The sequence below is a fragment of the Heterobasidion irregulare genome (genome assembly GCF_000320585.1).
Source record: "Heterobasidion irregulare TC 32-1 unplaced genomic scaffold scaffold_03, whole genome shotgun sequence".
NCBI classification, from domain to species: domain Eukaryota; kingdom Fungi; phylum Basidiomycota; class Agaricomycetes; order Russulales; family Bondarzewiaceae; genus Heterobasidion; species Heterobasidion irregulare.
This window is the reverse complement of record NW_009258199.1, coordinates 2490360-2506240: the sequence shown is the minus strand read 5'-3', so window position 1 is coordinate 2506240 and position 15881 is coordinate 2490360. Positions and strand designations below refer to the sequence as shown.

The following is a 15881-nucleotide window of genomic DNA, read 5'->3' as shown; positions in this document are numbered from 1 at the left end:
GTTTTTGTGGTCGGACCAAATCTCGAACGGGTATCGTGCACCTTCGAGGTACACGCGCCAGTGATTGAGGGCATGTATAACAGCAAGTAGCTCCTTATCAAAGATATCGTAATTCCGCTCGGCCACATTGAAAGATTTGGACAGGTAAGCGACAGGGTGCCATCCATCGTTGGGCGTTTCTTGCGATAGGATGGCGCCAGAAGCGAAGTCCGATGCATCGGTCTCAAGGCGGAATGAGCGATTACCGTCTGGGTAGATAAGGACGGGAGTAGATGTGAAGCAATGCTTCAACCGTTCAAAGGCTTCGTTCCTCTCATGAGTCCATTCAAATGGTACATCCTTCTTTGTAAGGTCGTTGAGAGGTCGGGCCGTGGTAGCGAAGTCTTTGATGAATCTGCGATAGAAGTTTCCAAAGCCGAGGAAAGACTGTACTTCTTTTAGGTTCTTCGGGGTTGGCCAGGCGGCGATTCCATCGACCTTGACCAGGTCCATGGATATATTATCCGCGGAAATGATAAACCTGAGGTATTCAACTGTATCCGTCTCAAAGGTGCATTTAGAGGGCTTTAGGAACAAGTCGTTGTCCAAAAGTATTTGCATGACCTGGGTCGTCACGCGCCTATGTTCTTCAATAGTCTTTGTGAACACCAGGATGTCATCCATGTAGACTGCAAGGACTTGCGCAACAATGAGGTCATGGAAGATGATGTTCACCATAGTTTGAAAAATGGCGGGCAAGTTGCAAAGACCAAAGAACATTACAAGACATTCAAACAGGCCAAATTTAGTCATGAAGGCTGTCTTCCATTCGTCACCTTCTGCTATTCAAACATTGTTATACCCCCATTTGACATCAAACTTGGAGAAGATCCTTGCTTTTGATTTGGCAATGGTTCTTATTACGTCATCAATCAGGGGCAGTGGGTATTTGTTTTTTACTGTCCACTCATTCAGTCTCCAATAATCTTGAACCGGTCGTAAGCTTCCTTCCTTCTTTTTTACAAAGAAGAAGGGTGACGCTTGTGGGGATTTGGATATTCTAATGGTTCCCCATTTCAAGTGTTCTTGAAGCATCTTATGTAGCTGGTCTTCTTCTTCTTCTGTCAAGGGGTATAGCCTATATCCCGTTGGTTCCCATCCTGGTTTCATATCGATTTTATGGTCCCATTGTGAATATTCTGGAAGTTGTTGTGAGGCTTCCTGGCTGAAGATTTTGGCGAATCGTTTAAGAACATATGCCAGGACTATTTCCTCAATAGGTCGTTCCATTTTTGTTTTGTTTGCTTTTTCTGCCAGTTGTTGTGACTTGTTTCCAATGGAGCCGATATGAACTGCTTCGAGGGGGTGCACTTCTAGTAGATCCTGGTAATACCATTTTTCATAGAATTCGGAAAAGAAGGTGTCTTCGGTTTCATTTTCCTCCAAATCATCTTCTATTCTGGAATACCCAACTGTTCTGTTTTTTCTTCACTGGGGCGCTAGTGCTTGTATGGTAAATTTGGGTCAGCTGACTAGGCACGTGGTGGTGCAAGTTGAAAACGTGAGACTGTTTTTTACCCAATTGATCTGTGGATTATGTTTGTGTAGCCAATCTGTTCCTAGGATTACGTTTTCTCCTCCTAGGTTAGCGGCTAGTAATTCGCATCGTTCGTTGTGATAATCACCTTCTTCATTTGTCATTCTCATAAGCAGGCAGGCTTTGTCAGTGATTTTTCCTCCATCATTGGCTGTTCTGTCCACATTAAACACAGGAATAGGTTTGTCGATTTTCTGCATTGGTATGTTATTGTTCAAACAAAATTGTTTGTCGATGAGAAGCCCTTCTGCTCCTGAATCGATTAATACTCGGGCTTCGGTGGTTCCCTTTTTGTGTTTCAGGTGCACGTTTATCCTCATAGATGATTTCTGATTGGATTTAGTAAGCCATATGAATGTTTTTACAGAGGGGTCTGGAGCGGGTCTACGGTACACCGGAGCCGTAGGCCTATTTAAAAATCCGATTCTTTTCGCTTGCTCATTTCGCTCAATTCCTAAAGGAGCGCTTCTTGCTCGTCCTATCTTATCTTTCTTATAACGCTTTGGATCTCTTCTCGGCTAATCTCAGGCTCCTCCTCATGTACAGGCGCATCCGGTCCGGGTGCGTGGGCTTGGCGAGCTGCAAGTCTGGCCCAGAACAGGTTAGTCATTGCCATGCTTCTACCTTGCGCCGTAGTGCCTCCCTGAGTACTGCCTGGAGCTCCTGCCAAGAACGTTCGGCCATAGCTGCTTCCTCCTCCTCCCATCCTGCTACTGGCCTGAGCCGAGCGGTTCCCCACTATTCTGCTACCCTGTTGAACATGTCCAGTTGACCCTTCATATATCCTAGACGAACCCCTGACAGGGCATTGATTTGCCATGTGTCCTTTCTGGCGACAGTAAAAGCACCCACCCTCCATCCTGAGGCGATTGCGCTCTTTGTCTGTAAGGGTCATTCGGACTGCATCTACGGCCATGGGGACGACAGAGTTGTTCATAGATGATGGAGCGTTAGAGGAGTTGTAACGGAAGGGGTTGTTTGGTCGGACGGCAGCAGAGGGTACAGAGCTTTTTATGCTTTGTAGCTCCCTCTATTGGTTATCGAATCTTCGGGTGTATTTTACCCAATCATCCATGGTTGTCGGCATATCAGGGAGTCTGTAGATTTGTTTGAGAATTTCCAGGCGGAAATAGTCAACGGTGGATTCAAGATCAAATCCACTTTCTCCTGCTGTCATGAGATAGTCCGTGACAAACTTGTCCGCTGATTGCTTTCCTATTCTCATCGTGAATAATTTCTGTCTCGCCTTCTGTTCGAGACTTTCGTCTTTGAATGCGGCAGCTAATTCTTTCAAGAAGTCTTTGAACGTTCCCCATGTTTTTTTGGTTTCCGTTGCTTTGTACTTCTGGAATTCTCTGTCAAAGTAGTATTTTTGTGCAAATAGTAAAGCTGTTCCTTCCCTCATATACGACAGGACCATGAGTGTCTTGTTTATGTCCGAGTCGTACTTGGTCGGATTGGCTAGAATGTACATATGACATTCGTAGATCCATTCTCTGTACTTTGACCTCATTCCATCAAAGTCTTTCAGCTTATTTCCTTTATCTGACATTTCATCTTCGTTGTCTGTGGTTCCTGTGATTGGTAAGGGGTTTGGTTGTGGATTTGGATTTGGGTTCGGATTCAGTTGACTCGGTCCTGCTACAGGTTCCGGGTCTTCTTCGTCGACTGGGGTTAATACTCCTGCGGGAATTGGGGTGTCTTTGATATCTTCTTTAGGGATATCGACTGGTGATAAGATGGGTCTCGTTCAGGTAGGGGAGTCAACGGTTCTGAGGGATGCTTTCCTATCTTCCCAGGGTACTAGCGGGGCGTCAACTGTTTTTCCGCTATTCTGTCCTCCTACGTAGACCCAGTTTCCTTTGGAGGTTCTTCTGATGGGTTGTCCGGAGTAGACATATGTATCCGTGTGTTTCAGGTAGTCGGTTCCGTGCGGAACTCGCCCTATGTGTTTTCCTGAACCTTGGGAAGTCGTCTTGTTAGATCAAAGAGCCCGCGCTCGTCTCGACCTGATCAAGGTTCGAGGGTCAAGGCAACAGCAGCTCTTCCTAGTCGGGTATAGTATTTCTGCTTCTGGTATAGTACCGTACGTAACGTCGAGTACAATTGTTTCGGTCGTACCTCCACTGGGTTGATTACCAGATAGAAGTATTCTACAACCTGAAACGACCCACACTGAAGTGGAGTTGTCCAATCGTTCGCTCAAAGTGTATAGTAACTATTACGGTCGACGGACGTTTGTCTTTTGGGACTGCCTAACGCTGTATGTAACTAGCCAGTGTTCTGCTACAAGGAAAGGGTGGAGTAGGATTTGTGTGAAGAGAGGCTATCCAGATGTTACGAACGGCTGTTCGAGATGAGGAGATCCTAGGCCACAAACAATACTAAAGAGTTTTAGAAGGAATTGAGGGACTGATCAGACTAATGCCTTGGAATCAGAGGAGACTGTATGAACAGCAGTCCTTAGATTGGACAGAAGTGGATAGCCTAAGGCTTCCACCCTGCACCGCAGTATCTATAAATATGTACAAACAGGAGCACGGACCAAGTATCAATGGAGCGGGAACACGAGGTATGGTCGGGAGAAAGGTCCTATGAGTCCTTATCAAGAAGGTGAGAAAAGTAGGTAAACATAAGCAAGGTGTTTCGTAACAAAAGGGTCCCTAAAGCACACCACAAATACCTTGACATTTTTAGTGAGCAAAAATTGCAGTGACTTCCAGAGCATACCTTCTAGGATCATGTCATTGACCTCAAACCTATGTTCAAACCTCAAATGCCTAAGATATATGCCTTAAGTCCCAGAAAAAAAATAAACCAGGAAAATTCATTAAAAAACACCTTGCAAGAGAAACTATTTGCAGGACCACATTACCCAGCACTATCTCATTTTTCTTTATAGGAAAAAAAGATAGAAAACTGCGCCTAGTACAAGATTACCACTACCTTAATGAACATACTATCGCAAACATTTGCCCCCTCCCATTAATCTAGAGACTACTGAATGTAATCAAAAGAGCTATAAGTTTTAGCAAATTAGATATATAGTGGAGATATAACAATATATGCATCAAAGAAGGAAACAAGTGGAAGGCTGCCTTTATAACCCCTTTGGGGCTATACAAACCAATAGTAACACTCTTTGGCCTTACCAACTCCCCTATAACCTTCTAAGCTACAATAAACATATTCTTCTAAGAAATTATCATAGCCCAAAAGATAACTATATATATGGACAATATCCTTATTTTTTCCTGATCCATGGCAAAACACATCCATATCCTAAACCAAGTCTTCCAAATACTACATAACAACAACTTTTATCTGAAACCAGAAAAGTGTGAGTTTTACAAAGAAAAACTAAACTATCTTGGCTATATGATCTTGATAGACCACATTGCCATAAAAGACTCTAAAGTTGATGCTATAAAAGACTGGCCTGTTCTACACATGGTTCATGATATCTGTTCTTTCTCAGGTCTAGGGAACTTTTATAGGCAATTTATCAACAAGTTTTCACTTATTGCCTGCTCCCTACATGACTTCACTAAGAAAGACAAAAAATGGAACTGGACTAGTGAATGCCAGGAAGCTTTTGAACACCTAAAAAAGGCCTTTATCAGCCAACTCATCCTAAACTACCCAGACCTAATACACCCCTACAGACTTGTGACATCTGGAAAACTACCCCCTTGTATTAATCTCTAATTAGCTATAATTGATGCTTTGCTATACTCAATTATGAAAGATTAGGATTAGACATAATTTTCCTAAATTAGGAATTATTAGGATTGATTATAACTTGAAATTTCGGAAAAATAGTAATAAATCAAGCATCACAGTTCTCATAGCCTTCTTATAGAGCCGTGTTCATTAGAGCACTAGTTGAATACCTAAACACATAATACACCTTATAACAAACTTGCCTTTTGCCAGAGTTGAACCAATAACCTCATGTATATAAGTACCTAGGACAGGTGCTCTAAGCCACTAAGTTACAAGGTCTAATATATTAACTTGGTAATCTAAATAAGTAGATATAATATAGGCAACCTCAACATCTCTGATTTTATTCAACATTTATCTTTCCTCTATCTAATAAATAAACAGGCCAATAAATACCTGAAAAGTCAGGTCTTTCAGGATATAGTTTAAACACCAGCTAAGAAGATAATAAACTAATGAAAAATAAATAATACACTTTATATAGGGTGAAAACAAATTGTGGCACTTACACAATTTAGATTTAGAATGTGTAAAACTATGATTGAGTATAATATTCAATGGGACTCTACTAGTATAGACAATGCTACCTTAATTTGCAAATTTGATCAAAAACATAGTTATGAATAATTAGCCATATTTAAATCAAATTAGTATCATCAATGATTATCAATAATTCAGATCCAATAAGAAAGGGGGGTTTTCCAAATGGCCACTAATAAGGTGGAGGGTGGGAACAAGGGTATATGTATGGCATGCCTATGTATAAATAAGCACAAGATTGTTAGAAATAATCTTAATATACTTGGTGCACATATTTCCTATATAACAGGCAAATATATCATTTTGGCATTACATACCAAAATGACTGTCTTTTCCACAGCCTAATAGCTAGAGAAAAACATCAAGTTTAAGCATCTCCTATATAACAAGGCAGTGAACAATGTGGATGGTGCTGAAAATTATAATATTAATAGTAATGACAATTGTGTGCTGTACAAGACAGCATTGACCACTGCATCAATAGACAAGGTCTACAAGGCTACATATAGCACATCTCTAAGCCCAACCTGCATATTGTGTTCTATATTGACCAGTAGCAGGCATTGGCTAACAATGACAACTTTAATGATCTTGTGTGCAAGGCCAAGGTACTGAGGTCTTCATAGCCTCTTGTCGCAGCTGCCAAGCTACCAACAAAGTGGCTGAGGGCATCAATGCACATTCCTCTCTTTCCATGTCCCTTGTAAAGGTAGCTGGAAAGTCAGCAAAAGAGCTACAAGATAATAGTGTAGGCATATATAAAGGAGAGTAATATGCTGAAACAGTATAGAATGTGCTATATCTTTACCTTCTCACTGATAGAACAGTAGTACTTACTATTTCCTACTGCTAATTAAAGACTTCTTGGTATGGAATTAGTGCTAATATTATAAGATTAGAAACCAATGTAATACTCACAATGTGTTACTCCCAATTAGGATATTAGACACTTTTAGATGCTATTAACGCTTTTAGATACTTTTAGACACTATTGGATATAATCCAGAGCTAATACAAGGGGGTGGTTTTCCAAATGGACAGACACATTACTGATTGCCTATGGAACCATGCCCCCACAGAAAGGCATGGACAGTAACTGGTATCCAGTAGCATATCTTTCTAGCTTATTCTCACCAGCAAAATAAAATTATAATATCTATGACTGTAAATTATTTACTATCATCAAAGCTCTGGAGCACTAGAACCACTACCTCAAAGGAGCTCAATATCCTTTTGAGATCTAAATAGACCACAAAAACCTGAAACATTTCCAAATGGCCCATGATTTATTATAAAGACATGCCTATTAGAGCCTTTACTTGAGCAGATTTGACTTTACACCTAGTTACAAGGCCAGATCAACCAACTATTCAAATGCTCTGTCTAAGTGTCCAGATTTAAGTAAGGAGGTGGAATCTGACAACAAGGCTCAAATTTTACTCCCAGCCAAACTTTTCAATGACTTAAGCAAAACATTGGTAGAACTGGACCAAACAATGCATGTCAAATCTACAGAAATCATCTCTTCAGACCTTATCTCCCTTATTTGATAGTCATGTTTAGAATATGATACACTAACAGACATGGTCCTCACTAAGTTACTATAGGATGGACCCCAAGCAGTGAAAAGAGATTTAGGAAAGTGGACACACTTGGAGTGAATTACCAGGTAAAATGAATACATATGTGTTCTGAAAGACAACTCCATTCAGAGAATTATTGTCAAATTACACCATAACATACTAGCCACAGAATACCTCAGTGGAGCAAAGACCTTAGAATTGGTACAGCAACACTACTGGTGGCAAAACATGACCAAGTTCATCTATGACTACGTGGATGGATGCACTATATGCCAATCCACAAAGAATCTAACACATTGAATGTGACTACTCAGTCACCCCCTAGAAACTACTAACACACCATAGCATTTTATTTTCATAGATTTTGTCACAGACCTACCCAAGAGCAAAGGGTTTGACTCAATCAATATGGTGGTCAACCAAAGACTATCAAAAGAATAATCATTACTCCATGCAAGAAAACTATTATAGTAGAAGAAATAATCACCTTCTTCCAAAACAATATTTTTAATAGGCATGGGTTACTAACCAAGATAGTATCAGACTATGAACCCCAGTTCATGGCAAAATTCATATGGAAACTGTGGAAATAACTGGGCATCATTACAGTGCCTAGCATAGCTTATCACTCTCAAACAGATAGAGAGATGGAATAGATAAACTAGGAGATAGAGCAGTTCTTGAAAACATTCTGCAATTACCACTAAGACAATTGGGTAGACCTTTTGCCATTTGTGGAATTCTCACACAATACATGAAAGCACTCCACCACTGGCAAATCACTATTCAAAATATCCTATGGCTTTAATCTCTCTTATTTAGTAGACACAGCATTAGAGACCAAGGTAGCTGTAGTAGCTGAATGCATATGGATGATCACAGAATATCTGGAAAACCATCCTCTTGTATTAGCTCTGGATTATATCTAATAGTGTCTAAAAGTATCTAAAAGTGTTAATAGCATCTAAAAGTGTCTAATTTCCTAATTAAGAGTAACACATTGTGAGCATTGGATTTGTCTCTAATTTCATGATATTAGCACTAATTCTATACTAAGAAGTCTTTAATTAGCAGTAGGAAATAGTAAGTACTACTGCTCTATCAGTGAGAAGGTAAATATGTGGCACATTCTATACTATTTTAGCACATTACTCTCCTTCATATATGCCTACACCATTATCTTGTAGCTCTTTTGCTAACTTTCCATTTGCCTTTAAAAGAGACATAGAAAGAGAGAAATGTGCATTGATGCCCCTAGCCACTTTGTTAGCAGCTTGGCAGCTGCCATAAGAAGCTATGAAGACCTCAGTACCTTGGCCTTGCACACAAGATCATTAAAGTTGTCATTGTTAGCCAATGCCTGCTACTGGTCAATATAGAACACAATATGCAGGTTGGGCTTAGAGATGTGCTATATGTAGCCTTGTAGACCTTGTCTATTGGTGCAGTGGTCAATGCTGTCTTGTACAGCACACAATTGTCATTACTATTAATATTATAATTTTCAGCACCATCCACATTGTTCATTGCCTTGTTATATAGGAGATGCTTAAACTTGATGTTTTTCTCTAGCTATTAGGCTGTGGAAAAGACAGTCATTTTGGTATGTAATGCCAAAATGATATATTTGCCTGTTATATAGGAAATATGTGCACCAAGTATATTAAGATTATTTCTAACAATCTTGTGCTTATTTATACATAGGCATGCCATACATATACCCTTGTCCCCACCCTCTACCTCACTAGTGGCTATTTGGAAAACCCCTCTCTCTTATTGGATCTTAATTATTTATAACCATATTTTTGATCAAATTTGCAAATTCAGGTAGCATTGTCTATACTAGTAGAGTCCCATTGAATATTACACTCAATCATAGTTTTACACATTCTAAATCCAAATTGTGTAAGTGCCACAATTTGTTTTTACTCTATATAAAATATATTATTTATTTTCCATTGGTTTACTATCTTCTTAGCTGGTGTTTAAACTAAATCCTGAAAGACCTGACTTTTTAGGTATTTATTGACCTATTTATTTAGAAGAGAGAGGAATAATAGATGTTGAATAAAATCAAGGATGTTGAGGTTGCCTATATTATGTTTACTTATTCTGATTACCAAGTTCATATATTAGACCTTGTGGCTTAGTGGCTTAGAGCATTTGTCTCGGGTACTTGCATATATGAAGTTGTTGGTTCAATTCTGGCAAAAGGCAAGTTTGTTATAAGGTATATTCTGAGTTTAGGTATTCAACTAGTGCTCTAATAGATATGACTCTATAAGAAGGCTATGAGAACTGTAATGCTTGATTTATTATGATTTTTCCGAAATTTCAAGTTATAATCAATTCTAATAATTCCTAATTAAGGAAAATTATGTCTAATTAGAACAGGTTTAGAGGGGGGGTAAGCTAAAAAGTCTAATCCTAATCTTTCATAATTTAGTATAGTAGAGCATTAATTATAGCTAATTAGAGCTTAATACAAGGGAGTGGTTTTCCAGATGCTTAATCTGAAAAATATATTAAGCATCCCATTTGGATCCTCAGTTTTACAGGGTTTTTTCTATATTAGGAAACCCTCTATGACTTGTATATTCTGGGTGTTGACAAGCCAGCCCCTTTGCATTGATACAGTGAAAGATCCCATACATAACTGGTATAGAGTCCAAGGTCCAAGACTTATTTATAATGCATAACTTAGTATAGTGACCCTCATAGTCAAGGTCTGACTGGTGTTTGGACATCCCACTTTGGATCTCTAGGTTTACAGGATCATGTCTACATTAGGGAATCCTAACTGCTAATACATGAGATAGTAGAGGCCATTCCTCTGCTAAACAATGATTGTTCCCAATAGCAATTAGGGGATAAATCATATCTGGAACAATGTAAAACTACCAAAGGCTTGGTCCGCAATAACTATAAACTACTAGGCATCCACAATAATATAAAACTAGTCTTGTCTGAAACAATATTAAATTATCCCTATCCGAGATGACATCAAACTACTATAGACCCACAAAGTATGGTTGCATTCTAGTAAAGCGCAGATACCAGGCATCCATGTTGTGGAACCCTGCCTATAAGTGGTCAAAGTGCTTTGATATTCTGCCACTTTTCCTTAAAAGAATATTGGGTCATCTTGGTTCAAATCTAAGTAAGGGGTCTAGGGACATAGAGGAGCCAGCTTCTCCTCACAGCATGCCCAATCTAGTCTTGGAGTTAAAGTACAAGAAATTTCACTCCAAGACCTAGTCAGGAGGCAACTAGGACACATGCCTTAAGTCAAACTTCTAGTCAAGGCAACTAGATCACATAACTCTCTTTAGCTTATATTGTGGAAGCATGACAAAAACTGGCTATTTACTCACAAGTCTATTCTACCTAACATCCAAAATAATTTTAAACCATTGTCACTTCATGAACAAGAATCATATAGTGCCATCTATATCATAAGACAACAGCATATATCTGTAATGATGTTAAATTAGTGTCGCTTCTAGAATAGGGATTGTATATAGGGTCTTTAAATCACAAAGACCCCATATATCCAAAACAATGATAAACTACTTGCTTCTGACCAAATAGGAGTCATGATTAGTAATCTTGGGTCCTGATCAGTCTGCAACGATAGTAAACTAGTTGCTCCTTCAAATATAGGAGTCATGGTTATGGGACAAGTTTGTTGTTCCATCACCAGTCCACAATAACCCTAAACTATTGTCTTTTTCAGCACAGGGATTATGGAATGTCATTTCAAGAGTGAAATGGCATCACGTCTAGAATAATATTAAACTACTGTCCCTCCTTCAACAGGGACCATGGTTGACATTATTTTTAATAAAAATGTATCAATCAAGTCCAAAATAATGGTAAACTACCCTCATCCTTGAAGGACAACATCTATTGTGACTCGATAACAGTCAAACAATAGCAGTTACCTACCTCATAGTATTAAACTGAGCAGTCTCTAAATCCTAAGATATCATAAGTTATCTAGTTTGATACAGCATAAACCATTTCCATCATGCCTTAGTGGAATCTTGGAAAGTAAAGTCTAGTCTATGGCCTTATACACATTACCAATAATGATCCAGTATACAGAAATATCTTTCTTTGTGGATACTCTATGTTGATGATGAAGAAGGTCCAAAATAACCTCAATGTAAATTACACAATGACAACAAAAGTCATAATCATCCACAATGATGAAAAACTAGCTATCATCTGCCATGACATTAAACTAGCATTATGAATATACCCTATGCAACCCCAACTAATAAATCACCTGTGGTCTTGATGTCTATTTCTGCATGTGAACAGGCAATTCTAGAAAAGGAGTCAGACTCCTTTTCTCTCCTCACCATGTCCTTCAAGTCTAATTCTCTTCACATCCTTGCTTTGAACCCAATACCACACATGGTATTCTCCACCATAAGCCCATGTTTATGACAAACAAACTCTGGATGCCAACTCTACCTTACTGAAGATGAGCTTACCATATAAGAGTGATACTACTTGTTTGTGGACTCTACTCAGCATTACTATCAAGAGGAAACAACAATCAGAAGAATAAAATGACTATCTTGGAAACACTAAGGTTTAGCCCTCAAAAAAGAAAGAAGAAGAAATTGATGATATAAACTTGAACCCACATGTATGAGTTTCTACTCATACAACCACTATTTAAATTCATACACTTTTCTTAACACTATACCAGAAGCTAAACTGGTTTAGACAATCTGGCTTGAAAAACTAGGAGCATTCTACAACAAACCAAGGGGTAAAAAAAGAACATCCCTTAGAGCAGAGGCTTAGAACTCCTTGTATGCCAACAAACAAATAGCTTCATAGAGATAGACAACCCCTAAAAGATCAAATAATGTAAGTTGGTCTTCCTTCTAGAAAACAAATCATATCCTAGAAGTCACATCTGGTTAATATATTGTGGATCAAGAAAGCAAATTGTATATAGAATAGTGATGAAACACATGGCATCGTTCTACCAAGCAAATAGGACCAAAAAAGAGGGTATTATTATGATTATGACTTATTAGGCCTTTATGGTAGTCTATGCTAATACAATCATTATAACTATCAAGTGACCTTATATCATAAGGCATATACTAAGGTATAGGTATTATCATTGGTCATTTACTCCCAGCAGACATACCTGTCACTAGTCAAGTATCACAGGACATTGCATAAGTGGCCAACATAGGCTTATACATACATACTCATAGGGCACAGAGCTCCTTGCCCTCCTCATCAGAAGAAGGCAAGCACAGAAGCAAGGGTAGTCATTCTTAGAGAGTAATGACTTAGAGGATATCTATAGTATACATATATGGTATTCTCACACTCTTCCCAAAGTAGTATAAAAGGCCTATAGAATAGGCTAAGGATCTTTAGTATATTCTCTTTGTTCAGTATTGTCTTCCTATAATACTTCTTTACTCTATTGCAGTTCTCATACTATACACCCCCAGGGGATTACTCAGGAAAAAGCTGAGTTTGAGATCCACAGCAAGATACCCGGCAAATACTGACACCACAACAAACCATCGGTTCTGAAATCATTCCATATCGCACTACCTCAGCATTATTCTGAGATTGATCAGCATCATTTCAGCTTCACCATCTCAGAATCAAACCAGCCCATCTAGGCTCTCATCATAGATAAATCCCAATCGGGTTATATCCTCTTATTAATATCATTTAATTTAATTGTGTGATAAAAATTGCCTATAAAATTATATTTCTCTATCGACAGACATTATTGTGATACTACATGAGGACCTCCTTGCTGGCATCGTCGACCACCCCAACCTTCCTGACTTACAGAATCCTAGAACTCATAGTCTCCACCAATCTTCCACAATTAGCATTGCACCACCAATTACTACACGTGCAAAATTTACTTACCGCGCAAGGACGGCACCGATAGATGTTCTCATACGATCCTATCAGTAATACCTATATAACAGTACTAGTGGACTGCTCATCAGTCCAGAGACTTTGCTGGGCACAAGGATAAGAAACACCACTCACCGACATGCTATAAAACCTGGTCCGCCTCCCGAGTCACAATCACTCCCAACCCCATGCATGGCAACACCTGTGAAACAAAATGTGAGATGGTACAGCCCGCCTTTCACACTCCCTGTGGATCTTGCAAAAGCCCAAGGTTGACACGCAGACAGAACATCCCAAGTCACCAAGCTGCGAGCATAGCAATCCAGAGCCATCAGTCAGATCCCAGCAGCCGAGAATTTTCTAGATTGTGTCCACAGCAAGCCCCAAGATTCAGCTCAAGCCAAGTACCAGTCCACATTGGCAGTCCAGAGGTATTGGTATCAGGTGTCAGAGCCTAGACACATGCAGACAAATCGCATAGGGCAGGAGATGCGTGAGGAAAAAGACAAGGGCTGACGTGCTGATGGCGCCTGCGAGGCGCCGTCACCCTTTGTCACACTCGTCACATCGCCCTCCCCTTACGGACCACTGAAATACTGGCATTCTTGAGAGCATTCCTTCACAATACTGCAGCAGGAAAGTGTATAGGAATGGTATTCTATATGATTGTATTTAATATACTTGAAGGTCCCGCACCAGGAGAGGCAGCCACGGCATGGGGCGTGACACCGTGGCTAGGTCCTGCGGCACCTCTTGAATGCTCCTCAACATGCGACCATCGCAGCCTATTGGGCAGGTGCTACATCACAGAAGGTTGTGATAGTTCTTGCAGGCGCAAACCGCGGAGTCTGAACATGCTGATTTAGCAAGATTATATCATGGCCAGGTGCATCTCAGCAAAATTCTCGCATCGGTTTTCAGGATTAGTCTGAGATTCCGCCACCTCAGCATAATCTCAGAACTCAGCCGGGTTAAATGCTGAGCAGGAGTTTGTCAGCTTCAGTCTGAGTTCACTCAGTTTTAATTCTGATATCACTCCTGGTTTCTACGCTCGGATCACAGATCGGTTGTCATTTCCTACGAAGCCCTGGGGGTGTAGTCTTGCAATATTATTGGCTTTTGTGCTACATATATAGTCAGGACTATTGTTCCACTCTTTTCTATTAAGTAACCTAGGGAAAAACCTCTTACTCTTAGGGTTACCAAACAAGCAGTTCATAACAAAAAAAGAGTAAGAATATAAGAGCAGAATAATAAAAGGAATTTATAGCTAAGTAAATAATAGAAATTTTGCTAAGTTGAGAGACTAAAATAGTAGGCTCTACCAACATTATACTAAGAAAGCCTAGCTAGTCTTCCATAAAGCTATAGAGCAGTAGAATTTGAAAAATTGGCTATATTCAAGCCTATGTTATTGTAGGCTTAGATATAGGCTTAGATATAGCCAATCTTTCAAATTCTGCTGCTTTATGGCTTTATAAAAGACTAGCTAGACTTATTTGGCACAATTTGGATAGAGCCTGCTATTTTAAGCCTATGATAACCTAGCCTCATACTTACCAAGTAAAATAGGCCAGATGGGCTTTGAATAGCTATGTCATGTTTTTGTTAGAGTTATTATAGCTGGACAAGCCAAGCTAGCTCTAATCTATTTAGGCTCACTTATTATACTTTTAGTGGAGTATACCAAATATATTAATCAACTTAGCCAAAATTTTGTCATTTAGTTTCTCTTTAGCTTTTTTCTACCTTTATACTCATTACTTTTCTATATAAATATAATTTTGGATTTCAATATATTCTATAATAATAAGAGTATGTATACAATTAACCTGATAAATAAATAAAAAACATTTTTTATCATTCCATAATATGAAAAGTTATATAGGCAAGAATTGAACCAGTAGCATGAAAAGACCAAAACCAAACTTAACTATTTAGCCATCAAGAGCACAATAGTAAAAATCAATGACTAAAATACATATATATTTTAAGGGTTAACAGAATTTTATCTATGACTAAGCTTTCTAAGTAGGGTTTAATCACTATATTTAACCATAATAGTAATTAAATACTATTATACCTATTCACAAAGTTTGTCAGAAGCAAAATCTTAAAGGGAATTTTAGTAACCTTCAAAATATGCATATATCTTAGACATTGACTTTTTCTACTATGCTCCTTATAGCTAAATAGTTAAGCTATCAAGTTTGGTTTTGGTCTTTTTGTGCTACTGGTTTAATCCCTAACTTAGACAATATTCCTTTTTATATTAAGAGTAATAAAAAATATTTTTCTCTTATTTATTTGGTTGATTATATACATACTCTTATTATAATAGTATATATCAAAATCCAAAATTATGCTTATATAGTAGAGAGGTAATGAATTTAGAGATCAGAGGAATTTAGAAAAGAACTAAATTATAAAATTTTGGCTAAGTTGATTGACACATTTGGTATACCCCACCAAAAGCACAACATGTGAGCCTAGCTAGTCTCCTATAAAGCCCTTGTTGGAGTCTAAGTGGAGCAGCA

The 15881-nt window shown here is 38.8% G+C and overlaps 3 protein-coding genes across 3 annotated transcripts; 1 reads left to right on the top strand and 2 right to left on the bottom strand.

Moving 5' to 3' along the window:
* Positions 1-258: 258 nt before the first annotated feature.
* HETIRDRAFT_313806 (uncharacterized protein) lies at positions 259-441 on the top strand (the record flags this gene model as incomplete). Its single annotated transcript, XM_009545979.1, has 1 exon — positions 259-441. A coding segment is annotated over one exon (183 nt), but the record flags the coding sequence as incomplete, so codon positions are not given.
* A 1613-nt stretch (positions 442-2054) lies between these two features.
* On the bottom strand, positions 2055-3128 carry HETIRDRAFT_425908 (uncharacterized protein; the record flags this gene model as incomplete). Its single annotated transcript, XM_009545978.1, has 2 exons — positions 2055-2606; positions 2640-3128. The coding sequence occupies 2 exons, from the start codon at positions 3126-3128 to the stop codon at positions 2055-2057; spliced, it is 1041 nt and encodes a 346-aa protein (XP_009544273.1).
* A 10358-nt stretch (positions 3129-13486) lies between these two features.
* Positions 13487-13676, bottom strand: HETIRDRAFT_312624 (uncharacterized protein; the record flags this gene model as incomplete). The annotated part of the gene is made up of 2 exons (XM_009545977.1): positions 13487-13546; positions 13587-13676. The coding sequence occupies 2 exons, from the start codon at positions 13674-13676 to the stop codon at positions 13487-13489; spliced, it is 150 nt and encodes a 49-aa protein (XP_009544272.1).
* Positions 13677-15881: the final 2205 nt, after the last annotated feature.